General features: G+C 56.5%; 1 protein-coding gene across 4 annotated transcripts; it reads right to left on the bottom strand.

Moving 5' to 3' along the window:
* Positions 1–27,248, bottom strand: FCHO1 (FCH and mu domain containing endocytic adaptor 1). Of its 4 annotated transcripts, none has more exons than XM_041764742.1 (27): positions 27,141–27,248; positions 21,426–21,496; positions 17,261–17,352; positions 15,784–15,858; positions 14,559–14,700; positions 13,321–13,473; positions 12,972–13,076; positions 11,630–11,728; positions 11,441–11,537; positions 10,221–10,265; positions 10,029–10,107; positions 9,501–9,525; positions 9,070–9,127; positions 8,457–8,635; positions 8,348–8,372; positions 7,908–7,959; positions 7,270–7,361; positions 6,656–6,931; positions 4,897–5,009; positions 4,697–4,784; positions 4,442–4,550; positions 3,554–3,709; positions 3,076–3,208; positions 2,454–2,653; positions 1,191–1,246; positions 676–840; positions 1–282 (listed from the first exon to the last, which is right to left on the bottom strand). In XM_041764742.1, exons 2-27 carry the CDS (start codon positions 21,450–21,452, stop codon positions 260–262), a joined length of 2,664 nt encoding a protein of 887 aa, XP_041620676.1. In that variant the 5' UTR covers positions 21,453–21,496; positions 27,141–27,248; the 3' UTR covers positions 1–259. The 4 variants fall into 4 exon arrangements, with proteins under 4 accessions (XP_041620676.1, XP_041620678.1, XP_041620677.1 ...); XM_041764744.1 differs by having other exon boundaries at positions 4,897–4,979; XM_041764743.1 differs by lacking the exon at positions 27,141–27,248 and adding an exon at positions 23,915–24,016.

The following is a 27,248-nucleotide window of genomic DNA, read 5'->3' as shown; positions in this document are numbered from 1 at the left end:
AAAGGCTTATTTATTTTATTAGAAAATAAAGTTTATTCAAAGAACATTAAAAGTCCAAGGACCTGCATGGGAATTGGCTTGCACAGGAGTGGGTCTCCGGCTCAGCCAGGCTGGGTGTGGGGCTCCTCTGCACGGAGTCAGGGCCCCCCACCTAGGGAGGGTGGGATCCCAGGGTCCGGCAGGAAGGCAGGGATGAGTCAGCGAGCACCAGGACGCAGTGCAGAGCTGGGGCCAGCCGTGCTGGTCGGCCTCTGCAGGCTCAGCAGCTTACCAGGTACATCCCTGTGGGCAGGGTGCCATGAGCAGGAAGGAAGGGGGGGGGGCGTCCCTTGCCCCTACCCTGGGATCTCCCAATCCTCTTCGAAACCCCCTGTGCTCACTATCCCCACTGCCCCATGGGCCCCAGCAACCCCTAGTGGTGGCCGGAGGATGGGGGGGGCAGTGTGGCTTCTGGCTGCCTGCCTTGGGTCCTTGCCAGGATGCCCCACAAGGGCCCTTCGATCCCTCCCCACCAGCACCTACCATCCTGGGTCTCCAGAGCCCAGCCCCCACCAACCTTCCCAAACACCCCAGATGCCTCCCCCATATCCCCGCACCCTGGCAGAAGCAGGGGCTGGGGCTCAGGGCCCAGAAGGGTCCAGACTCCAGGGTGAGCAGCAGCAGGGGTTGGAGTACCTGTAGCAAACCTCCTCTTTACAAGAGACATGCGGTAGCCACTGCCCACCAACTCCAGGTCCACGCCGGACAGAGTGGTCCCCTCGCTGGTGAACTGGGCGGCCACAGGGCTGGGTGTGCTGGGCCCCGAGCACGGCTCCCAGCTGGCAGATAGGTGGCCAGAGCCTGGGGAGGCCTGAGGTCAGCCGTGCCCCAGCCTCAGCCCCAGTCCTGCAGTGACCTGGGCTCTCCCAAGCCCTTTGCTCTGTGTCTGTGGCCTCTATCTGCCTCTTCTGACCTCCTCGTGTGCCCCTGCACCCTTCTCCTTTGGCCCCCTCAGGGCTATGTGTAAATTGCAAAGGAGTCCTGCCTCAGGGCCTTTGTACCTGCTGGGTCTGCCTCACTTCTTCTCCCACAGCTTTGTCAAAGCCCTTTTAAGCTCTTCTCCATGTCTACTTTCTCAGCCAGCATACCCTCAACCTGAACCCACCCCTCCCCTCCCCCACCCCATGATCTCATGCACAATCATAACTCACCCCCTGCTTCAGACACATCTGGCAGCTTCCAAAGGAGCCGCTTCTCCTCCAGATTCCTGGCATCAAGAAAAGCTTAGTCACGTCTCTCCTAGAGAGGACCTTTGGAGTCAAGGGTCCCAGCTCAGTCATCTCTCAGCTACATGAACCCAGCCAGGCAGGTCTTCTCCCTCACCTCAGTTTCCCGATCTATAAGATGGGTGTGGGATATAGAGTAGCTGGCCCCCAGGACCCCACAGCCTTACAGCTTTTTTTTAGATAATGCACTTAGTCCTTTAAGTCTGGCTTCTCGGGACACCTGGGTGGCTCATTCGGTTGAGCAGCTGCCTTTGGCTCAGGTTAGGGTCCTGAGGTCCTGGGATCAAGCCCTGCATGAAGCTCTCTGCTCAGCAAGGGGCTGGCTTCTCCTTCTCCCTCTCCCTCTCCCTCTTGCTCCCCCTGCTCCTGCTCTCTCTTTCTGTCAAATAAACAAATAAAATTAAAAAAAAAAAAAAAAGAAAGAAAAGGGACGCCTGTGTGACTCAGCGATTGAGGGCCTGCCTTTGGCTCAGGGTGTGATCCTGGGGTCCGGGATCGAGTCCCACATCGGGCTCCCTATGGGGAGCCTGCTTCTCCCTCTGCCTGTGTCTCTGCCTCTCTCTCTGTGTGTGTCTCTCATGAAAGATAAGTAAAATCTTAAAAAAAAAATCTGGCTTCTTCAGGGCGCCTGGGTGGCTCAGTTGGTTAAGCATCTGCCTTTGGTTTGGGTCATGATCTCTGGGTCCTGGGATTAAGCCCTGTGAGCTCAGCAGGGAGTCTGCTCCTCCCTCTGCCCGCCCCCCCCCCCCTTCTCTCTCTCTTTCAAATGAATAGGTAAAGTCTTAAAAAAAAAAAGTCAGGCTTCTTTAGGGCAGAGAGTGGGCAGCTGAGTTCAAATCCTGGTGTGACCCCAGATTAAGTGACTAGCCTCCTTCTGCCTCAGTTCTCCCTCCATAAAGGGGGATGATGGCAGTCCACACCTCAAGGTGGTCCACACCCAGAAGCCCTGAGCCAGTCCTTGTATGTAGAGCACATAGAACATGCCCGACACGCAGGAAGCTGCTGGTGTCCAATATTATTATTTTTAATAATGTCACCCCTAGCTCGAAGCAAGGTGAGCTCACACTGCATGGTCGGACCTACAGTGGACCCTACAGGTCCTTTAGATGCTCTCCCAGCATCATGGAGAGGTCTGGAAGGCTTCTAGGGTCACTGCTGGGCCTCCTTTGGCCTCCCCCACGCCCTCACCAAGTGGCGGCCGGCTGTAGGCGGATGTTGGTCACAGGCTCGCCGACAGGCAGCAGGATCTGGACATTGGTGAGTGGTGTGGGCACGGCTGTGGCACCGGGCCGGTAGCTGTACTCCACCGAGACCTGAGTGAGGGTCGCCCCGCACTGCCAGTGGGCGCTCAGCTGTAGAGGCACGGACTGGGGACCCGGGCGAGAGAACTAGGAGGAGCGAGGACAGGAGAGAGGACACAGCTTAGGCCGTCCTGTCCTGCCACGCGGTGCGCAACGCAACCACCCTGACCCTGCCTGGCACGCAGTGTGTCAGAGCTGACTCGGGGCGGCATACACCACCCCACGGACCTCTTCCTTTCTCCTCAGGCAGATTTTAGAGCCCAGTTTGTCTGACACCACGCTTCCAGCAGAGGGCAGGAGAATGCCTCATTCTGAGACTTGAGGCCCAGTGGGCACCTGGGCAGGGGGTCCAGGAATGGGGCCTCTTCTGATTTACACTCTGGCGCCCCCACCGCCACCCCTCTGCACGAATGGGGCCTGGGCCTCCCCCCAGGCCCTCCCCAGCCACCAGCCACGGGCTCCCTCCCAACCCACCCGGCTCCCCGCCCGGTCCCATCCACGCGGCCCACCTGGTACCGCAGTAGCACGACGTTGTAGTAGGAGGCAGCGGGGTTCTGCTCCGCCTGGCGCTGCAGGGCCTCCGTCAGAGCCCCCATGTTGAGCCAGAAGTCTTTGGTCTCAGGGTCGCTCTGGGAGGGGTCACTACAGAGACCAGGAACCATCACCCCAACCTCCGGGGGACACCTTCCCCAGGCCCTCAGCAGCCAACCTACCCCTAGGGCTTCCTGCAGGTGCACATTCCCAGGTCCACCTTGGGCCCAGTCAAGCATGTCCCCCGGGGCAGGGGGGGGTAGGTGGGAGGGGTAGGTGGGTGGGTGGGTGGGAAGCGAAGAAGGAAAGAAGAGTGAGGTCCAGGAAGGAGACTGATTGGCCCAGGGCCACGCGGCAGATCCCATGAGGCAGGGCAGGGCGTCCCAGGGAGGGAGCTCCTGGCCCCCACCAGCCTCTGGGCCCCCCTGCCTCTGACCCCCACTCTTCCTGGAGTACCTGAAGAGCAGGTCAGCGTTGGGCTGGTAGTGCTCGATGGCGGACGTGTGCACGAGGCGGAAGCTGAGGACAGGTGGGGGTGGGGTCGCGCTGAACACACGCACGATGCCAGCCGGGAAGGTCATGGTCAGTTCCCCAGATACTCGAGCCAGGCAGCTGTGGGGGTGGCCGGGGGGCGGTGAGGAGACTGGGTGTGGGCTCAGGGCTCCGCTGGCACCTCATCCTCCCCTCTCTCCCGGCTCCACTGGAGCCTGTGGCTCCCTAAGCCCCTCAGAAGATGCCAGGCCTCAACCATGCCCAGCATCCTTACTCCCACCATTCCCTCCTCGTGTCCTTGCCTGGATAGCGATCCAGGCAGCAGGAAGAAACCACACTGGGCTGAAGGAGGCAGGGGCATCCTCCCCTTCCCTAGCTCTCTTTTCCCCTAGGCCACCAGGAAGCTTGAAGCAAAACATTCAGCCATATAACTGTCCCCCTACCTTGGGTTTCAGGTCTAATACCCTCCCCTTTGTGATTTGATCTTAAGGTTTTTCCTCTGGCACTGCCCCCAGATTATTCCTGGCCCCTCAACTCACCCTTAACCCAGCCCTCCAAGGACATGGCCTCTGGCCTCATGGTCTTCATTCAGTGTGATGCCCAGAGCAGCCTCAGAGGAGGTGCTCTGAACTATGGTTATGAGGTCTAGCACTGGTCAGACACCCTCCATGGCTCCCACTGCCCCCAGAACAGGGGCCTGGTTGTTTGGCTCAGAGTTTGAGGCCCTTCCATGGTAAATCAGGTCAAGAAATACACCTGAGGGCTGTCTCTCCTGGAACCCAGACCCACAGGCCCCAGAGAGTCCTGTTTATCCCCTGTCATCGTTTGCACTGTCCCCTCATCACTGCGTACCTGGGGCTGTGACCTCGAAAGTAGGCGTGGACATACTCTGTGAAGGCGGTGGCTACAGGCAAGGCATCCTGGGAGCCCAGGACCACGGGGCTGGGTCCCCGGGAGACTCCTGGTGGGAATGGGGACAGACAGAATGGGCCCAGGTCCCAGGCTCCAGAACCCACCTTCTGCCAGCAGGGCCTCCAAGGCATCACTTAGCCACCCACCCAGGGCCAGAGAGGGTGGGAGTGAGGCCCAGAGAGGGGCCCACCGTACCGTGTCCCGTCTGTGATGAGAAGCTGGGCCGGTCCGAGAGGGTGCTGGTGGTGGAGGAGCCCAGTGGGGAGGGGCTCAGAGACCGGGACTGGGGAAGGAGACAGGCCAGGCTGTGACCGCCCAGGAGCAGCACCCCGATGCTGCCCGCCCCGACCAAAGGCGCCCCACCACCCCACTCCTGCGAAGCTCCCTCACCCTACCAGGTCCCCGTTGCTGCGCGTGAGGGGGCAGGACACCTTCCTGGTGCGGGCTCTCCGGGGCGGGGCTGCCAGGCCTTCTCTGGCTGCAAGGTCAGCAGGTACAGGCATCAGGTCTGGGGAGTGAGTGTGATACAGCTCTACAGCTGAGATGCTCCAGGCCTCGGGCCTCCCCAGAAAAGGCACTGGGGCCAACACTGGGAGTCGGGCTTATTTTGGGGAGACCTCCTGGGTCTGCCGACAAAGTGCCAGACAGGACGGCAGAGGCCATCTGCAACCCTGAGCCTCCCAGACACCGGTCTGATGGCCCAATAACTGAGTGAGGGCTGGGAGGCCGGGACAACATGGGGTGGGGGGATCAGCAGAGGGTTTTTATCCACCATCAGTGATTCTATGACCATCATCCTCTCTGCGAGTGTGCAGGAGTCTCCATACCTGACCTGGGTCTGGCCCACTAAGGTCACTAATCACTGCCTAACACTCAGGGCCCCTGCTCTATTCCAGCTACACACGCTTACTTGCCCCCCTCCCCTCCACCTACACCCCAGGTGTAGGCTCCTCCTTACTCCTCAGTGGCACTGCTGTGACACCTGCTAGATGTCCCCAGTCATCTCCCTAGCGGTGACAATCTACTATCGGTGGTGACACTGCCAAGTGTCCCCTGGGGGCAGAACTGGCCTGGTTGAGAACCCCAGTTCTAGAGTGAAGCTCAGACAATTCCACTTGACTAGTCTCCAAGCGTGGTCTACACTCACTCCCCTGGGGCCTCCCTTGAACCAGTTCCAAACCGGCTCTTTCTCTAATCAAGGATGGTGCCAAGCACCCCTGTCGCCACTGCTGGGAACCTCATGTGGTCCCAGCCCACAGCCCTCTCTGACCCAGAACCCCCCCACCTCTTCCTCCCAACCTGCAGCCCTGCCCCAGCTCACACTGGGCCCTTCTGGGTGGCCTCCCCTCCTGCTTCACACAGCTGCCTGTGGGGTGCTCCAGTCTGGCCTCCCCTGAACTCAGGATCCACTATGCACCTGACGTCTAAAGGCCCAGTCTCAAAATGCCCCTCTCCAGCCACTTCCGCCCCATGTTTCCTGGCCCTTCCGCCCCTCCTTGGAAGAGTGGCCAGCTGCCTCCAAGCCCTCCACCTTGACTCCTGTGCTCTCTCACCCCTCCCTGTATCTGCGTGCCCGCTTTTCCTCACTGTTACCCCATCACCACTTCCCTGGACTCACTCACCTCCCTCGTCTCCAGTCCCCATCGTCACCCCCCAGGTGGACAGAGGGACCCCACAGTCTGAGTCAAGTGTCATCCTTGTTCTGCTCACAGCCCTCCCCTCTGTGGCACAGGCCTCACTAAATGTAAAACTCACATCACTCCCAGAGACTACCAGGCCCTGCTTGGACCCATCTCCCTTCTCTCTCTCCTTTTCCCTGTCATCACTGTGTTCCAGCCTCACCAGCCTCCCAGCTGTTCCTCAGAGGACAGGATGTGCCCTCTACTGGGAAGGCCATGCCTCCCATGTCCAAATGGCTCTTTCTTCACCTCTATCACATTTTAGCTCAGAGGTCACCTCCTCAGGGAGGTTGCAACCTTCTGGGCCCTCATCAGGCACCTGCCACCTCCACCTCATTAAATATCCAGCTCACTGTTGTCCTTGCAAGGGGGAGGGTTCTGGGCTGTGTCCCCAGCACCCCATCCAGGCCCTGGCCACAGCAGGGGCTCGGTCTTCCCCACCCAGGGCTCTGATAACTCTGACTCCTGGACTCACCTCCTCCAGCCACAGCCTCCAGCCCCCAGGGACCCGGGGATGGGGCGAGGGGCTGTGGCGAGTCCGACGCTGGCAGGGGCCGTGTCCCCCTCGACTCGGAGGCCGGTGCCCTATAGCTAGGTGGGCTCTGCGGGGTGCCCGGGCGGGGGACCCAGGAATCCGGGGAGGGGCCAGGCGCCACGTGGGATGGCGAGTCCAGGCCGGAGTCCTCCACATTCTCGGGCGACGAGGAGGAGAAAGGTGAGGGGCTGGAGGTGAAGCCGAGGCTGCTGGAGCCTGGAGGGGGGGCGGGGGTGCCAGCTCCAGACCCCGCCCACACGGAGGCCCCGGCCTTCCTCCTGCGGGCCACGCCCACTCGAAGCCGCGCCCACCCCGGCCACGCCCCTCTCCGCCGCTGTCCCGACACCACCGAGGCCTCAGCTTCTCGCCGGCCCCGCCCACTCAGGCTGTGGCCCCGCCTACCAGCCCATGGACCAGCCTACCTTCTCAGTGACCCACTCAGGACCCTCACGGGCTCCCTCCAGCCTGGCCCACCCTCCCACCTACCCTTGCAACAGCCCCGCCCAGCCGCCTGCCAACCGAGGCTGTGCCCCAGAAGCCCCTACCCCCATCACCTGTAAAGTCTTCGTGGTCAAAGGCCGACTCTAGGGGCGGCCCAAAAAGGTTCTTGGAAAACTGCTCATCTGACTGCAGCTTCTCTGCACAGCTGTGGACGAAGTGGACAGGAAGGATAGTTTCTATCGCTTCTATGCTCCCCCCACCCCAGGGCCTTTGCACAGGCTGCTCTTGGTCCTGAGCTCCGACCCCCCACTTTCCCTGAGGCCACATCCTGCTCTCTTCAAGGCTCAGCTCCAAGTCCCCTTCCCCTACCCCCACTCCAGAGGACCCTCCGCCTCCTCAACTGAAGCTGCCCCCTGGTATCTTCCACCCACCACATTGCCTGCTTGAGTTTCTTTATAGCACCTGGAAGTACTGAACATTCTCTAACTTATTTGCTGTTCTTAAAATCCGTGCCACTAGAATGTGAATCTGAGAAGGAAGACCTGTCTTGGTCCTACGTCTCTGAACCCGGAATAGCACAAGTACACAAGAGGTGCTCAGTAAATGTTCATCAAATGAATAAGTAGTTCCTCAAAAACAGCATGCCCTCAACTCCCTGCCAGGCTGAGAGAAGGGGAGGAGGAGAGGAATTGGGGGCGGCCCCCACCTCCCCACTCATGTGGGCCATCTGTCCCACCCCTGTAGGACCCACCTGCTGGTTCTCGGGGCAGATCGAGGCCTCTGTGGTTTCCCAGTGGCGTCCCCTGTGAGAGATGCACCTCCCTGAGCCTTCCTCTCGCCCTGCATGCTGTGCCCCCACCCCTACCCCCCCGCCACAGAACAAGAGACTAAGGCTTGGGGCTGTCCAGCCAGCTGCCCAAGGTGACTAGCAAGTCAGGCAAACAGGGATTTGAGCCTGAGCCAACCCGCCTCCAGGTTTTGGCTTCTTTCCTAGCCCTGCTCCTTCCTTCAGCTCTCATTTCATTCTCGTAATGACCCCATTTTATAGAAGAGACTGAGGGTCAGAGTGGGCAAGCAGCCTGCCCCAAGTCACACAGCAGAGCTGGGATTCAAACCACACTCACACGCCACGCCCAGCCTCCCCGCCACGTGCTCCTCCCCAAACCGAAGACCCCTTAACAGGCTGCTCACGTGAAGAATGGCGTTTTATGGTGCCCTGTGGACAAAGTGGGTGGCATCAGGTCAGGTGCATCCTGCCAGCGCCACCAGCCCCACCCAGAACACCCCTCCTATGCCTCACCCCTGGGCCAGGAGGAAGGATGAGGCTGCCGGCTGTGGCCCTGAGTTGGGCAGCAGCTGCCTCAGGGCTGCAGGCCGGTGCCCCGGCAGGGGCAGGCTTGATGTGCACATAGAACTTTCGAGGCTCCTCATCATCGAAGTCGGAGTCACTGGAGGAAAAGCGGGAGGGCTCCGCCGCGCATGCGCCACAGTCAAGGGGCCAAGCAGATCCCAGGGTGGGGGTCTCAAAACCGCCCTCAAAACCGCCCCTTCCTGCTCAGATCTTTCAATGCCCTACACGATCCCATCTCTCACCACCTGCCGCCTGGCCTGGCCACCGTGTTTTTGCTCCAAGCCTTTGCACCACGGTGCCCAGCCCTAACTCGCAAACTCATTCAGACGCTAAACCCCAACACTGGTGCCCCCTCCTCCCCGAAGCCCTCTGGGCTCTCCCTCTCTCCCTCTTGCTCAGCCCTGACTCCATGGGGCAGGTGTCTTTATTCTGCTTTGTCCACACCACAGGTTCCGGGCAGTTGGAACACAGAGAGGGTTGCTATTAGTGGAGGGAATCACTGCGGGCAGAGCTTTGTCCTTGCTGTGCCAATAGTTGCCCCCAGGGGGCGCAAGGAGGATATTATTCTGAGTCACATCAGGCCGGACAGTGAAACCTTCTTCATCCACCTCTGGACACGTCTAGGAGGACAAGCAGTGAGTCAGACTCCCCGCTACCGCACCTCCCCACTCGCCCTGCCACACCCCCTCCCACCTCTGGGCCCTGACTCAGACCTAAAAACATCCCCAACGGCAGTAAGAGTATTCCCTGGCGCAAGCAGATTCTTGAGTGAACAGAGCATGCCTGTGCTAAGGTGGTGAGACTGACGGGCAAATTGAAGCTAAGTGAGGACATCGGTCCCTCCCATGTGGCCCACAGGAGTCTGCAACTGAGATGATATTGAGCCCCACCAGCTCCATGCCTGGCTTCCAGGCTTGGGGTCAAGGTGGGATTGAACCCCTCCCACTTGCGCCCTCCCCCACACACACCCCCGGCCCCTCCCATAGTACTCACCCCTGAATTGGGCTCCAGGGAATCTCTGGGGATGGAGAAAGAGATGCTCATGTCAGCCCTCCCACTTCATCTGCATGCCCCCAACACCCAACACTGGACATGGCACCCGGGGGGCAGCCCCTGGGCTGTGATATTGACTTGAGCTAGTCCTCCAGGTGATAGGGCCGAGAGGTTTGCTTGGAGCTGGGGGTAGTGAGTCTGGAGTTAACTGAGCACAGGGTGCTTTCAAACAGCTTGGCAGGGGAGGGACCCTAGAGCTCATCTGAAGGGCTGGCTTGAGAAGGCAGGGAATGTAGGAGCTAGCCTCAGCAGGGAAATACTAGGGCTAGCCTTGGCAAAGGAAGAATTTTTGGACTAGGTTGGACAGTGGCAATAGTGGCCCGGGATGGAGGTTCTCCTGGGCCAGCCTGGAACAGGAATTCTCCGGGGCTACCCTCAGCAGGGAACTTCTGCGAGAGGATAGCTTGGGAAGAGGGAAGAGAACCCGGGCTAGTCTGGGCCCGGGCGGGGCAGGGGGTGCTTCCTCACACAGCTGCAGGTGGCTCCCGCTCCCGCCGGCTCAATCCTGGGAGGCGAAAGGCCTTGGCTCCCCGCAAACGTTTCATTGCTGAGAACAGATGAGGGGGATGCAGCTGAGCCCTGGAGGTGCCCCCTTTCATTCAGACCCACCTTGCTCATCCCCACCGTCCAGCCTGGGCATCCAGGCCCAGACGTACTTGCCTTCCTGCAGGGCAGCCGCACTGTATGTCTCAAAATCCAAAGGCCCTGAGATAGGAGAGAGTGAGAAACTCAGCCTGGCTGGGAGACCGGGCCTGGGAAGGGGAGCAGTACATCCTCAGACTCGCAATGGCCCCTGGATCTGAGCTCAAGGCCACTCAGGGTCCAGCGCACAAGCCGAGATGCTGGAAGAGCCCCAGAGATGCCTGTGAGTGGGATGCGCCCGGGGTTCTGTCCCGCCTTGGGATGGACCAGAGAGGGTGATGCCTGAGTTCCTTTTCCTACTTCCAGCATTTCTCACAGGCACTTGAGTGGGTCAAGGGATGGACTATGAAGCTGTGCAGTGGACCGAACCTCAAGTGCCAATATGAGGAGCTGGGACTCTCTCCCAAAGGTGATGGGGAGCCATGGAGGGTACATGAGCAGGAGCATAACAGATCTGCAGCCAGTGAAGAGCAAGAGTGGGGCCCCACACCAGGAGATACGGCTTGAGCCAGGGCTGAGTTATAGACAGGAGGGATTAAGGACAGTTGTTAGTGACTGACTTGAGGACGTAAACTGTATACCAGCATTCATTGAATGCCTATTGTATGCTCAGCACACACTTTGCCCTTTATTGGCATCAAATTACTGAATATTCATAACTTCATTAGGTGGGAGTGATTATCAACCCCACTTTACTGATGAAGAAGCTGAGGCTCAGGGATGTCAACACAGACATCCAAGGTCATACAGCAAGCAATGAAGAAAAGACCAGACCCAGATCTGACCCCAAAACTTTCGCTCTCAACTCTTCCTAGATACCTTATCTGGACATTTTTTTCAAACTGGTCCTTTGCTCACCAATCTCCAATGGCTCCCCTGGGCCCTCAGGGTAAAGTATGAACAGCTGGGCCTGGCATTCAAGGCCTGGTATCTGGTTGTAAGATTTATCCGTAAGATGAAGCATCAAAGGGGGCCTGACTGGCTCAGTTGGACAAGCACGTGACTCTTGATCTCGGGATCATGAGTCTGAGCCCCACACTGGGTGTAGAGATGACTTAAATATACTTATAGAAAAAAAAGATGGACATCAAGTCCTTTTCCTGTGTGGGCTGCAGAGATAGATTTGTCATCAGCCCATTTATCTGATGAGGACACCAGGGTGCACGGAGGATTAGTCCCCTGTTCCTTCCCTGCAGAGGCAGCCCCAGAGCCCGACCCCCACGGATGTCCCAACTCACCAGGCTTCTCCCGGCCTGTGCCCTTGCTCTCTGCAAACTTCCTCAGGAGCATCTCCACACTGACATTCTCTATGTTCTGCTTAAACTCCTCATGCACCTGGGCCGGGTGAATGAAGTGTGTGACTGGGCGCAGCCAGGGCCCCTTGCCTGGCACCCTTGACTTTGCTTCCTACTGCTGGCTCCACTCACCTGCCCAATCTGCACATGGGTGTCCTCCACCGAGTGGGCATAGGAGCCGAGCAGTGCCTTCATGTGCCGCAGGTGGGTCTCCTCCATGGCTTGGAAGCGCTGAGTCAGGAAGGGAGCAGAAAATGGGGAGGTGGAGGCCACAGCGAGTGGCCAGGTGACCCAACCTGACTGATCAGAACGTTCCAAACCCCTGGCCTCAGTGACTGGTTTGGGGAAGACCCAAATGTCTTCACTGGGACTTTTGCTAAAACTATGGGAAAGGAGACACTTTTACACACTAAGACAATGGTAAACATATGGGTACTGCTGGAAGCCACTTTGCTGTGCACGTGCACACACACACACACACACACACACACACCCCTCTATATACGCCTAGGAGGGCATCTCTACGTGGGAGGGAAGCCTCCAGGGAGGAAAACAGTCTCGAAAAGCAGAGAGGCAGAACTTTCTACCAACACCATTTGAGTTCCTGGATCCAGCCATGCCTGAAGCTCTCCTCACAATCACAAACTTTTCAGTCCCCTGGGTCTATAAATCTTCCTTGTCAGTTTGAATGAAGGTTTCTATCATTTACAACTACCACTTGCAAAGTCAGGAAAAAAAAATCTGATTCCTAATCCTGAGATTCCAATCTGCTTTTTTATACATTTTGGGTAGACAGAGTCCCAGAGAGGTACAGTGTCTCATAAAAACATTACATAGCTGGTGAAGAATAGAGGCTGGAGCAGAACCCAGCTCTTTCGCCACCATGAACTGTCAGTAGGCTCTTGGCTTCTAACCCTGTCTATCCTGTTCAAAAACCTTATCAGTAATGATAGAAATAGGGGAGCCTGGGTGGCTCAGTTGGTTCAGCATCTGACTCTTGATTTTGGCTCAGCTCATAATCTCAGTCATGAGATCTAGCCTTGCATCGGGCTCCTTGCTGAGCACGGAGTCAGCTTGAGATTCTCTCCCTCTCAAGCAAATAAATAAGTCTTTAAATAATAATAGAAACAATAACAGTAATACCTTCTAGAGTGGTTTCTATGCACCTTGTACTAGTCTGAAAACTTCACATGTAGGGACTCATTTAATCTCCACAAAAACTCTCTGAGGCAAGTACAATCACGGTTCCTATTTTACAGGTGGGGAAACTGAGGCACAAAAAGGCTTTGGCTTTTGAAATGATAATGGCAACCACAATCACAATAGCTAAGTGGCTCTAGACTTCTATGGTTTGAAACCTGTGATTCTAAGCCTCCTGGTAGTCGATGGTTTCAGAGGTTCTGGATTTCCAATGCCTGTAGATGCTGGGCTGGGGGCTGTGTGGGTCTCCAAGGTCCCGATGCCAGGTTCTTACCAGAGCTGAGTCCAGCATCTTCTGCTCAAAGTCAGTGCGGGCTGAGTTGTACTTCTCCACCGAGCGCCGCAGGCTCTCTGCCGCCTTCTTCGTTTTCGTCTCTGCCTACAAGACACAGGGAAGGGATGGGGACAGGAGGGGACACGCAGGCCATTTCTTCCCCCAGGGGCCCACCACCCAGCAAGTAGACTCCTTGGGGCACCCAGGGTGTGATGATCACAGAAGGTTCAATGACCAACGCTCTGTGATATGTCTTCATGCTCCCATCAGGCAGGCCTGGGGCCCCTTGGCACATTCCTCAGACCTGCGACGGCCCACGGTGGCTGGGGACCTGTGCCTGGGGACCCACCTTGTCCATCTCCTTCTGGCTGGTGCTCTCCCTACGCAGCCGCTCCTGGTCCATGCAACGGTTCAGGTAGTTCTCTCGGGACTTGGGCAGAAGCTGGCTGACACCTGCGAGGACCTGCACAGCGTCCAGGGTGCCCACTGCTTCCTCTTTGCACTGTGGGGATGGAGAAAGGGAGTGTGGGTAGCACCTGAAGCCCCCACTGGGGTGCAGGACCTGAGCAGACCGCAGGTATGTTTGGGAAGTGAAATTCCCAGCTTCCCAAACATTCTGTGGGGTTCCCGGTCCCACAGAGTACTTTGTATGAGTATTCTATTAATATCCAAAAACTTAGACATTCAAAAAAAAAAAAAAAAAGGCTCCATGCCTAGCATGGAGCCCAACGCAGGGCTCAAAGTCACCACCCTGAGATCAAGACCAGAGCTGAGATCAAGAGTCAGATGTTCAACTAACTGAGCCACCAAAGCACCTGATCTGTCCCCCAGTTTAAAAAACATGGTAAAACAGAAAATCTACCATCTCAGCCTTTTTTTTTTTTAAGTAGGCTCCATGCCCAGCATCTTTAAGTGCACAGTAGTAACTACTACTCACTCCCTTTTTATACCTAAAGGAACATATATACCTTTATACTTAAAGGAATAGTGGCTTGGAGCCAATTAAACTTTATTTTTTATTTTTATTTTTTTAAAGATTTTATTTATTTATTCATTAGAGACACACACACACACACACACACACACACACACACAGAGGCAGAGACACAGGCAGAGGGAGAAGCAGGTTCCATGCAGGGAGCCCAATGTGGGACTCGATCCCGGGACGCCAGGATCACACCCTGGACTAAAGGTGGTATTAAACCCCTGAGCCACCGAGCTGCCCTAAACTTTATTTATTGGCACTGAAATCCAAGAGTCATATAATTTTCACCTGTTGTGAAATATTCTTTTGTTTCCGCCCCATCATTTAGAAATGTAAAAACCATTCTTAGCTCTCAGGCTATCCAGGGCCAGGCTGGGTTTGCTCTGTGGCCCATGGTCTGCGGACCTCTGGTCCAGAATTCTGAGCCTGAAATTTGACAATGCTCAGGTTTTGTGGGATTCTGGGTTTGATGCCGTGGAATTAACAGAATTCTCAGAGGTGCACACAGGGGGCTGGCGGTTCAAAGGCCCCAGTAGTTCTGGGATCTTTGCAGCTCCTCGCCGCCCCCCTCCCCCAGCTGGGCAGTGCCCACCAGCACACACCTTCTTCTGTATCTTGAGCTGTTCCTCGCCATAGCGGAGCACGTCCTTGATGAGGTCCTGCAGCTTCCGCGTCAGCTCCAGGTGGCAGAGTGCCAGCTTGTCTGAGGAGACGCGGAAGACCTCCCAGAGCGGGGCGAAGGTCCTGGAAACAGGTCACACCCAGGGTCCAGCAGGCCCAACCCCCCTGGGGGCTCCTCAGACAGCACAGCAGGTACCTACTGTGCTCCAGGCCCTGTGAGGCAGCTGCACCACGACTACAAGACAGGCCTGTGACAGATGGGGAAACTGAGGCATAGGGGGCTCCACAGCTCACCCCAGGCCCCTCAGGAAATGAGCATCAGAGCTGTTATTTAAATCCAGGCCTTGAGGCCCCCCAGGTCCTCACTCTGGACTCCAGGTCCTAGCTAAAACCCAAGGGCAGCCACAACTCAATTTGCTCAAAACCAAGTTCACAGGGCTTTCCCACATCAGCAGAAGCCCTCTTTGGCTCCCCTCATATCTCTCCTCCCTGCTGCCTCCCGTCCATACCCTCCCCCTGAAAATTTTTGCCCCAGGGCATCTCCAGGAAATTTTACTAGTGCCATTGGGGACCACATCACCTGTGGCCCCACCCCTCCCCCCCATCCCACCTCCAGTCTCATCTCCTCCTCACCCGGCCCTGCAGCCATGCCAGCTTCTTTGCTCCTTCCTGAACATTCAGAATCCATTGTTGTCTCAGGGCCTTTGCACTGGCTGAGCTGCCTGCCGGGGCTTCTGACCCAGATACCCCTGTAGTTGGCTCTGTCTCATCATTGCCCATGCCAGAGGAAGCACCTGACTTTTCACGGTCCTATTTCATCCCCTTCCTAGAGCTTTTCACCCCAGGAAAGGACTTTTGTTCATGTTTGCAGTTAACATCTGTCTTGCCCCACACCCCACAGGTATGTGGCACGAACATGGCATGAAGGTGACTGAGGACTTATCGCTGCTGGGTGTCCAGTACTTAGAGTGGTGCCCGCACACAGCAGGTACTTGGTAAACATGTGTTCGATAAATGAATGAGGTAGTAAGTGAATGAGTGAATTACATTCCTTTGTACAATTAGCCCCTTAAGTGGGGGAGGGTTGACTCCCTAGTCTACATATCACTTGTGTGAAGAGATGTCCACCCAAGAGTAGGCTCTGGATACCCCAGAACCCCGCAGCTTCGGTGACCCCTGCCCCAGCACCAGCCCCAGCCCACTCACCCCACGGGGGTCCCATTGCTGGCCAGCTTGGAAAGTTTCGCCATAGCCTTTGAGTAGGTCTCCTCGATGGTGGCCCTGAGTAGAACAGAGAAAAGATGTGAAAGGTTCTGGGCACCCTTGGGAGACGCTCCATTCCCCTGGGCCTCTGTTTCCCCATCTCAAACGTCTGAGCACTAGCTCTCTAGGAGGATTGTATGGTCTCCAGCCGGGGAGAGGCATTTTGGAAATTCACAGGTGAGGTTAAGTAATATGTTTTACTAACAAAAGTGGTAGGGACAACAGTAACAGCACTGGGTCAAAAAAAATGTGTCTTTTTTATTATTATTTTTTCATTTTTAAAAGATTGTATTTACTTATTTGAGAGAGAGAGAGCATGCACAAGCAGGGGGGGAGGGGCAGAAGAGGGAGAAGCAGACTCCCCACTGAGCAGGGAGCCCCATGTGGGGCTTGACCCCAGGACCCCAGGACCACCACCTGAGCCCAAGGCAGATGCTCAACCAGCTGAGCCACCCAGGCGCCCCTTTATGCTTTGTCTCCTTTCATTGCAGGAGACAAGCTCATATTTCCCTTTTCTCTCCGGACAGACACTGCTAAATGTCTATCTAATATCCACTCGTATTTTAGTCCAGTTTTTTTTTTTTTTTTTTTTTTTTATTTATGATAGTCACAGAGAGAGAGAGAGGCAGAGACATAGGCAGAGGGAGAAGCAGGCTCCATGCACCGGGAGCCCGATGTGGGATTCGATCCCGCGTCTCCAGGACCGCGCCCTGGGCCAAAGGCAAGCGCCGAACCACTGCGCCACCCAGGGATCCCCAGTCCAGTTTGACAAAACTTCGATTTTGTTCGGGGCAGCAATGTGCCCAGTTAAAGCCAGCTACTCATGGAGGCATTTTGTAATAGCAGCACCCACAGGGCGCCGCAGGCAATCGTGGATGGATCCAGGAACTGAAGGCCCTCAAAGTAAAGCGTGGCCCCCGTCCTGTACAGCTCGGACGGGTCTGGCTATCCAGCCACAGAGAGAAAAACCTGGTTATCATCTTTTGAACTCTGCTCGGATTTAATGGGCGTCCAGCTAGTGAGCGGCCGGGGAGCAGAAGGCTGCCTTGCAATTTGAATTTATTCTGTGTTCTGGGATACGGACGTCGGAGCATTTACACGCCGAAATGTAGATTTACTCCATCATACATGTGTTTTATCATACTCAGGGCATGAGGCTGAGTTTTCAAAATTCCCCCTGTAAGTAGGTCATATCATCGTCTCTTCGGGAGGAGGCGTCAGAAGCCTTGGAATGGTTGACGGGCGGACGTGGGGCTGCGGTGCGGGGAACCGCTGGTTAGGAGGGTCCCCCAGGTGGGGCAGGTGAGGCGTGGCCGAGGCGGGATGGGCGTGGCCAGGGCGGGGCCACGAGTAGCGGAGGCTGCGGGGGGGAGGGGCTGTGGGGGCGTGGTCAGGGGTGGGCGGGGCGTCGGGACCTCACCTCTCCCGGATGAAGTCGGCCAGCTCCTTGGTGGAGATGGGCCCCTGCTTCACGCTGTGGTACAGGACCTCGAAGCCATGGTTCTTCTCACCCTGCAGGGGACGGACGGGGGTGGAGACTGAGTAACGGGGTGGAGGAGACGTCATGGTCGCCTAGCAACGGGGGCGTGGCCAGAGCAGCCAACCTCAGAAGCCAACCCCTTGGTGGCAGGGATTGCTTCCGGCCTGAGCCTGTTGCCTAATAACCCCTTGGTCACAAGGATTGGCTCATGGGCCTTAAGTTGGCCCAACCAGAGAGAAGCTGGAGGTTTTGTCCCATGGCTGACGGAGAGATGCTCTCTTAAGCGGGTTGCCTCTGTCTCTTTGTGTCTCCATCTTTTTAGGTGTCTCTCTGCCTCTGTTTCTGTCTCAGTCAATCTTCCCCTGTTTTTCTGTCTGTGCCTCTCTTTAAATGTGGAGTTATGTGGGCCTAGGAGATACTGGAATCCAGGTGGAAACCATGAAATTTGGAAAGAAGTCTGAGTAAAACTATGTTGAGTCGAGTTACTGGATCAGGCCAAGCCTGAAAGCCATATTTCCTCACAACGTTTCACCTTTGTGAGCCAATATAACCCCTGTTGGTTAAGTCACTGTTTTCTGTTTCCCTTCCACACCGAAACTCCCTTTCTGAGATGCCCAGAGCACAGTCTGGGTCTGATGCTTCTCTCAGGACCCAGCAATGTCCAGGACAGGGTGGAGCAAAAAAAGGGCATTTGCCTTTGTTGAATAAATGAACAAATGAGTTATTCTGCTGTCATCTGGGGCTGGTGGGAACAGTGCCTCTACCTGGGTGCCTTGCACAGCACCTCTTTCCTCCCAGTTCTGGGGTCACCATGGTGGGGGACGCAAGTGCTGTGCTGTGTGATCTGGGCAAGTCACTGTCCCTCTCTGAACTTTTAGTGGCTCCTTGTTAAGATGGGACAGGGGAGTCATCCACCTCTCCTATGAGGGCGAAGCAAATGCCATGGTGATCCACGCCAGGATCCCCCAAATCCCCAAAGGCAACCCCAGTTTTTGCAAATTCATGGCATTAGTTAACATTTTGTGCTAAGTTTGCTCATTTCTTCTCCAAATACATTGACTTAAAAAGGCAACTTTTACCATTATTCCAGTTAGAAGCCCTGGCCCCCAGACCATAATGAAAGGAATAGGAAAAAATAAGGCAGCAACTGTTTTTCTGCCAGCCAGATCCTGTAACATGTGAAGGGACATCATGTCTGAACAGTGAGTTGTTCATCAAAAAAGGGAGATGAGCTGGGGTCTGAGGACCTGGAGACAATTTAGTGCCGAACAGGCCCTTGTAAGCAGGACCAAAAGAAGAAGCCTGTGGAGAAATCCGGTGATATTTAACTCCCAACACACATCACTGGAGTGATCCCTTTGGCAGCAGGTCCTCCGTTAACAGTGGTTTCCTCTACCTTCTTCCAACCTGCAGGAGTTTACCTTCCCGCTTACCTGGAAACCAGAAGGCTGAAGCCAGAAGTCACAACCTGATAATCCCTCTTGCTGCATAAATGGAGAAACTGAGGCCGAGCCTGGGGCAGACACAGCACAGCCTCAAGCTCAAATCTCTCCAATAGGCACTCCTCATTCTAGCATCATTGACAGCTCCCTATTTCCTACCAGCGGCTAAGGTACAAAGCCCTTAGCTCGGAATTGTCTTTCCAACCTCATCTCCCAGCATCCTCTTGGCCTCACCGGCAAAATGGCAAGCAGTGCAGAGACATGCTGTGCCTTCCTACCACTGCACCTTTGCCTGGGCTGTTCTGCAACCCAGCTCATCAGGCTGCATCTCTTTCCACCCATCCAAATCCTTCCACATCTCAAGGATCATTTGCAGGCCCACCTCCCTCAGGAATTTTCTCAGACCCTCACTTCCCAGAATGTTCAATATTGCTCCCTCCTACTTCCCAGGAATATGTCTCAGGGCCTCCTTTTATGCACTGGGTCACTCTGAGCTGGTGACTTTACCTCTCGGCCTCAGTCTCCTCATCTGACAAATGGGAACAATGATAGCACCCACCTCCCAGGGTCTTGATGAGATGAGGCTGGGACAGTGCTGAACACAGGGCTTCCTGTACCATGGTGAGGGCTCAGCAAACAGGCCCAGTGGCCCCCGCCTGCCCCTCCCAGGGGATCCTCGGGTAAGGCTGCACCAGGCACTGCCGCCCAGGCCAGCATCTGGGGCTGACTTGGAGCCAACCCCTGGCCTGTTTCCCAGACCTGGCAAGGCCCCCAGTAGTATCTGCCTCTCTCAGGCTGTGCTGGCAGCGAGGGTCCCCGGAGGGCTGTCTTGGGCCTGTGTCTCTTATCAGAACCTCTGGACTCAGTCTCGTCCCTATGCCAACCCCAGAGGGATCTTTCTAACACAGCTTGATCATATCTCTCCCCCGCTCACACTTCCCCCATGACTCCCCAGTGCCCTCTATGCATCCAGGCTGCCTTGGCCCAGTGGGACTGAGGCATCCCTATCTGGCTTGATCTCCCCTAACTGGAGCCTCCTTCAGGCCAGCCAGGGCACCAGCGCCACCCAGCAAAAAGCCACCAATACAAGCAATTGATTAGAAGAAACATGGCCAGTGATAGACATCCCTGAGACCTGAGGAGGCAGGAGTTTCATCCCCTTTCCCAGATGGGATGGGAAAACCGAGGCCAAGTGACATAAAGTCACTTGCCCAAGGGCTCCTAGCAGAGCCCAAATCAAATCCTCATCCACTCTCTACCAGGCTATCTTGGGTGGGGAGTGCATTGGGGGTGGCTTCTATTTTCCCTCTGCTGATCTGAATTTTCTGCAGTAAGCTTGCATGCCTCCTGCAATTAAAAAGCATTTGAAATAAATGTAGGTGCCTCATACCATTAAACAGAATTTAAAATAAATGTAGGTGCCGCTGTCAGGGTTCCAAAATGTGGGCAACAATTGATCATCAAACAGGCAATCCCCTTACACAGAGGCCCCAAAGGGGGCTCGGAGAGGAGTGGGCCCCTTGCTGGGGTCACACAGCAGCGGGTGAGAAGGTGGAGGTCAGGTCCCATCTCCTTTCTGCTATCTCCCCCCCACCCCTCTCTGCAGGTGGCAAGGGGGGTGAGGCCCCTTTAAGAAAGCAAGTGGCAGTAAGAGGAGCCCCAGCTGGGGAGGGAGCAGGCCTGTTGCCAGGGGCAACCAGTTGCCTAGCAACAAGCTTCCTCTCCAGGAGCTCAGGGCCCTACTGGGGAAGGGGCTTTCAGCCCTGGTCCTCCCTAGACTCTTCTGTTCACACATCCTCCGTGGCTCCTCATTAGGCCGGCCCTGTAAGTGTGTCCCTGTGCTCTCAACTAGTCACCTGTGTCCCACTTCTGGGCTTCTGCTCAGGCTGTTCCCCCTGCCTGGAACGTCTTTCTGACCTCTTGGAAAATCTCACCCCTCAAAGCCCACAGCAAACATGGCTCAGTGTCCTGGCCTCTCCTCTGGTTGCCCCCCAGGCTGGGCCCAGCCCTGACCCTGCGGGGCTGAAGGTTTCTGGCTGGCTCTCTGTCTCCCAGAGTGCAAGCTCCTCGGGGTCAGAGCCAGGACGAAGCCTTCAGAGGAGCCTTAGCACCTTCCACAGTCGGTTGGGTGTGGAGTGGTGGTGGTGGGGAGGGAGGGAGGGAATGAAGGGAGGAATGAAAACAAGTGTGTCTCGCTCAGCTCCCTGGAGTCACAGTATGCGGTCCCCAGCCCAGAAGGCAGAAGAGTGAGGGGGCCACTCCCTAGTGGCCCAAGTCAAGAAACCCCCCAAATCTCCAGGATGGGAAAGATGTGGAAATTCCCTGGCTGAAATGACCCTGGATCCTGGAATTTTGGCCTGGCCCCGGGTTCGAGCCCTGATGCTACATTTGCTCACCAAGCAGCTTGAAAAGAGAATCCTACTCTGGGCCTCAGTTTCTCCATTGTTCAAGCTATGACTTGCCCAAGTCATAGCTCCAAGGTCACAAGGCCCGTGAGGTCAGAAGATGTAGACACAAACCCAGCCTGACTCCTCCCACTTTACCTTCTATACCTTGCTGACCCTCCACTTGTCCAAGGCTCTGCCTATAAGTTGTCAAGTCCCCCCATCTCCATAAAAGCCCTTCCAGGGACCCCCATCAAAATAAAAGTGGGTCTTACTTACCCAAAAATGCTCCCCAAAATACGACATCCTGATGCCCTCTGTGGAGACCCCTGCAGGCTCCTGTTTAGTGCCTGTCCAAAGAGAAAAGCAAATTTGAGCTGCAAAGCCATGGCCAGCTTGGACCTGAGGAGGGGAAATTCCAGTTGTCCTCCCCGTGGAGGAGGAAGAGAGATGATAGAGGAGGAACCAAAAGCCCCAGGCTGGGAGCATGCGGCGGGGGCGGGGGGGGGGTGCCCTGAGATGATTCATCCTCAGGCCTGGCCCCTAAGCAACCTCCATTCTAGGGGGACAGATATGGATCTAGATGCCTCAGGTCCTGTGGGATCAGAGCTGGGCTGGATAGAGGGATAGGGGCCCAGTCTAGAGGGAGCCTACTCTAGAGGAAGGGGCATGGGAGTTGGGGTTTTTTAATACAAATAGGAGTTCACTGGGAGGGGGGCAGCAGAGTACTGGATGAGCCCCAGCCTAAGCAGAAAATCTCAGGGCCATTTCACAGATGGGAAAACTGAGGCCTCCCTATAGAAGAGAAGCCACTTGCCAAGGTCCCAGAGCCAGGAAATGACAGTAGGTTCACACCCTGGGCCAACTGATCAAGACCTGAGCACTCAGCGCCACACTGGGCAGCTCCTATGGGAAAGAGTCTGCTGAGAAATGGACACTGGGACTATGACCAGCCACAAGGGGGTCGGGGTCCCTCCAGTGTCCCCAAGGATCCCTTGGGGTCTCCTAAATCCCTCTACAATGGTTCCCATCTTATGCACACTCCTGGGCTAGACAATGCACCCCTCACCATGATGACCCAGCTGACAGTGGAGCCCCTATGGGTCCTAAACCTGACTCCCAGAAGCCAGTGTCTGAGTCACTATGCAGCTCTGTGCCTCAGTTTTCCCATCTGCAAAACAAGAGGGGATGCCTCGAAGGGGTCTTGCTGGGGAAATCCAGGCCTCCCTGAAGAGGGGGCTGGGCCAAGCCGCCTGGCAAGGGAGGGACACTTGGTGTCCTTGGCACGTTCTGGACGTTGGGCTTGTCACAGGAGCCCGCAGGCCTCATCCATAATTCATGACCCCTCGGGCAGCTCGGCAGCAGCTGGGAGCCCAGGAGGCACAGTGGCAGCAGGGACAGGGCTGGTGACCACAAATGGGCAAGCTCCTCGGGCTTCACAAGGAAAGGACCAAGCAAGGACCTCAGAGGAGGCTGCCTTCACCGAGACTCAGTTTACCTAATCTTGAAAGTGAGTTTAACTGGAACCATTACCCAGGTTCCTTGACTTCTATGAGTTACCCAGCAGCCACCATGTGCCCACATGGCAAAGACAATGCCAGGGTCCATGAGATATTCCAGTCCTGAGATTGGTCCCTGAGAAGTCCCCAGCTGAGGGGTAGAGAGCTGGGTGCAGACACACCGGTCCTGCAGGCTCAGGGCTCAGGGCTGGGCCAAATGGAAGAAGGGGCTGTGGGAACCTGGACCGAAGGAGGGGGCCATGGGAGTTGGGGCACTGAAGCATGAATAGGAGTTCACCAGACAAAAAATTATTCAATTTCACAAATATTCCCAATATTCCCACAGCCCCCCCTGTGCTGGGTGATGCAGGGGCCCCTGAGAAAACCGTCACTGGCACTGTCCCTGAGGAAACCCAGTTTGGTAGGGGGGCATGCTGGGCTGACATCCGAAAAGCATTAAAGCTCTAAAATTCCCATCTCCTGTCTTCATTTCTGTCCAAGATTTAGGCCTTGAGCATCTCCAAATCCCTCAGAGCTTCGCTGACTGATACGGGAACCACTAACCTGGTGTGGTGACTTCATTCTAAAGTAAGTAAAATTAAATACCATTAACCTCCCCCAGCTCCTCAGTTGGGCCAGCCTTGCTTTCAGGGCTCAGCAGCCACACGGGCCTGGTGGCCGCCGTATCGGACAGCACAGGTAGAGAAAGTTGTGCTAGAAGATGCTTCTTAGAGGATCCGAGGAGCCACCAGGCCCAAGTTCCCCAGAAACCGAGGATCTCACTACTGTTTTCGCAACTCCTGCTAGATGGCCCCTCCCCCCACAATGCACCGAGGGCCAGTCCCTACCCAACTCCCCCAACAGGTAGGGCTCCTTCAACCTTCACAGCCACACCGTGGGACCCAATCCCACCTTTACAGATGCAGAAACTGAGGCACAGAATAGTAACTCAGGTCCCGGGGGCTGCTGTGATTTTGTCCCTGGCCTGTCTGCCAAAAGAACTCCTGTTTGGAACCACCTAGTGTGGCTCTGGGTCTCTGTGTCCCCTCTGGTCCCCCACAACCAGTCCCACGGCTCAGAACCCGAATGGAGGGGCAGGGGGGCAGAGCGAAGGGTGGCCCTCCCGCAGGCTCCTGCCCGGCCCAGGAAGTGACACCTGCTGTGTCTCTCGGAAACCCCAGGCCAGGCAGAGGGGCCCCTCCTTCTGTTCCTGAGGGGGGCGACGGAAGGCAACGGGGCAGGGGGGCTCCTGACAGGGCTCAAACTCACCGGACAGGGCAGCGAGCAGGGCTGGGGCCCCTGACAGACAGGGTGGGCACCAGGAGATGGCCACGCGGGCCCCTGCCACTTCCGTCAGCACCAAGCGGAGGCCTGTGTGCGTGGGGGGGACAGGAAGCTCACCCTGCCCCGCCTACCGCCCAACCGCCACCTCACCTCCCCCACCAGGCCCGCACCCCTGGGACTTCTCAGGCACTGGGCCAGCCACAGATGGGTAAACTGAGGCACCTGAGCCTACAGGCCCCCAGCCTGGGGCTGTTATTACCCAACAAATAATCATCATGATGACAGTGGTGAAATAATAGCAGGCCACACACTGCGTCCATCCAGGGCTAAGCTTTTCCACGGCTCACCATCCCCACCCGGGGTGGGTTACCGATTCACAGGGGGACCCAAGGCTCAGAGAGGGGAGTGTAACATGCTCGTGTCTGCACAGCCGACACTCAAAACCCAGGGCTGCGTGACAATGTTCATGGGCCCCTTCCTCTAAATAATTAAAAAAAAAAAAAAAGACTTCAAACTATATGTTACAAATTGCCTTGGCACAGAGATGAATATATTAATAGTATGTGTTAAAATGAATTCGTTAAGAATAAATAAATAAATAAATAAATAAATAAATAAATAAATAAATAAAATGTATTCTTTGACCCCCAAGCCCATGTTTTTTCCCTTCTGATTTTGAAAGAAGTTAAAACATCTTCTCTTTCATGGGCCTCTGAAAGTGCCGTGTCCAAGACACGGAGGCCTCTCTGCCTGATGGAGAAAATAGCTTTGCTCGAACCCAGGACTCTGGGCCTCCACAGCACCAGGGCAAAGCCCAAAGCTGGACAGGGACTTGCCCAAGGTCACACAGCAGGCAGTCAGTTGGACCAGGATGCCCCCCCATCCTCTGGAAGCAGAGAGGAGTCCTGGGGGGGGGGGCAGGTGTCTGACACCAGCCCCAGGTGCTGCCTGGAGATTCTGCTTTCCCAGCACCAATTCCCCAAAACCCACAGCTCTGCACAGGGTGGAGCATGTGAGCAGGCCCAGGAACAGATAAAACACGACAGGACTGGAGTCAGCAAAGGCAGAGCTCACTGGCTCTAAGCCACCTGTCCAGAGCCCTGACCTCCTGCTGTGACCTTGGGCCTACCCTGACCTCTGTGCCTCCAGGGTCCTATGAAACAGGCTCTGACATTTTGCTCCCCCTGGACACTAGTGTGTGCATAGTGGGGGGCCAGTCTGAGATTTTTCTCTCCCTTTCCAGTGACTAGCCAGCCTTGTGGCCGCGCTGTTTCAATGACCTGTCCTGTCAGGAGCCTCCTCCCTTCGCCACCAGCCACCAGGGACCTTTACACAATCTGGCTCGACTCTTACAATGGCGCTTCGAGGCAGTGTCTCATCTTGGCCATCACCCCAATGGGGAAACTGAGGCACATGCCCCATGTCGCACAGTGACCAGGCTGTCAAGCTCAGCAATTTTTCCATCCTCTGCCACTAGTCTCCTCCCTTTGTCATCTCTTTGGCAAACACCTATTGAGCGCCAACTGTGTACCTAATTGGCGGGCTCTAGAGACGCAGCTGGCAACACCCCGGCAGGCTCCCCTCTCTCCCTTCTCCCGGTCAGCTGTGACCTCATTTATGATCGCTAATATTGTAATTAGTATTATAATGACCGTGTCTGTATTTACAGGGCTCCCGTCTTCCCACGTCTCCTCTGATCTTCCAAGGGGGATCCAGCCCATTTCACAGGAGAATACACCGAGGCCCAGGGGGGCAAAGCCACACACGGGAGGAATCAGTTTGAACCTGGGGGTGTTGGACTCCCAGCTCTGAGTTCACCCCTGTGCCCACCGCAGAGTCAGGGGACAGGCTGGCCTGGTGCCTTCCACCTCCTCCTACCCGCCACCCCACCCATGGAACCGGCTCGCCCCTGGCGTGGGTGACAATATATGGGTCAGGGTGTGCCCCAGGCAGTCCCACCGGTAAGACAAGGGCGGTGGAGCCCCTATTCCAATGATTGCAGCCGGGTGACATGTTTTACTCTCTGGCAGAAAAGCCCTTGCAGCAAGGCCAGAGTGACCACGAATCCATTTTGCAGCACCATAAACTGAGGCTCAGAGGCTAGCAAGGCATGTCAGGGGGTCTCCAAACCCATTGCCCTCTCACCCCCAAACCACATCTTAAGCGAAGTACGGAGTTATAGTTTGGTATATGATGGGGTGTGTGGGTTCAGAATCTGTAGAGAATACAGCCTCTCAAGCCCTCATCCCTATTTTCAAAGGAGAAAACCAAGGCTCACAAGGTGCTGTCACCTGCCCAAGGTCACCAGTGAGGCAGGTCCATCAAAGCTGCCTCCTGGTCCCCACTGCGGCTGGGGCAGGCAACTCCCAGATTTGAGGCAGATGGAGGGGCCGCCCACCCCACAACCCTCCTCCGCACCCCACTCGCAGTCAGCCTCCGGCAAGATCCTAATTTACCTCGATTTATTTTAATCCCAGAGAACAGATGCTGCTGCCCACCCCCCACTGAGGCAGGGACCACCCCCAAGTCCGTGCTTCAGGCCCTCCCAGGCCTGGCTTGGCCCTTCCCAGAGAGGCAAGGCACCCCACACTGACCCCCTCCCCAGAATTCCAACTTTGGGGGTCCCTGCAGAGGATGACAGTGAAACGCCCCCCACCTCATCCTTGCGGTAGGGGACTGGGATAGAACACTCTAGAGGAGAGGCCCGGGGACCCCCAGCTCCTCCTCCAGGCCCATCACGGTTCACAGTGGAGAAAAAGGGAAGGGGCTTCTTCCATCTTGGTCCTCAGGGGTCTGCAGACCAGAGGTGGAAAGAGGGAAATTGAGCGTGGTCTCCACTTCGGCTGTCTGGGTCCCAGGCTGGAGGGAGAGCGGCGCCCCCATCTTTGCAGCCCTGGAATCTACACCCAGATCCAGGCTTAGAATAAAGGGATTTGGGGAGGGGTCTCACGTCATAGCCACCATCCTGCACGCTCCGGTTCTAGGCCAGGAGACGGGGGACTTGGAGAGGGGTCCCTGTCTCCCTCCGAAGGCCCTGGATGATGGTCTCTGGGAGGCCAGGGGCCCACCGCGCAGCCCCCAACCCCCAGTTCGCCATCCCTCCTGCCCCGCCGCGCCTTTGCCCCCAGTGGCCTCCGGGGCTACCGGGCGCGGTGCGCATGAGGGGCTGCGCGGGCCAGGGGACTCGGGGGGTCCCGAGGACAGCACTCACCTCCCGAGCTCTGGCCGAGCCCCGCGCCCGCCGCCACCTGCGGCTCGGTCTCTGACACCCGAGCCCGCCCCGCCCCTACCTCCGCGGCTGCGGCGCGGCTGCCGCCTG

The sequence above is a fragment of the Vulpes lagopus genome, chromosome 7 (genome assembly GCF_018345385.1).
Source record: "Vulpes lagopus strain Blue_001 chromosome 7, ASM1834538v1, whole genome shotgun sequence".
NCBI lineage: Eukaryota > Metazoa > Chordata > Mammalia > Carnivora > Canidae > Vulpes > Vulpes lagopus.
This window is presented reverse-complemented; position numbering and strand designations above follow the sequence as displayed.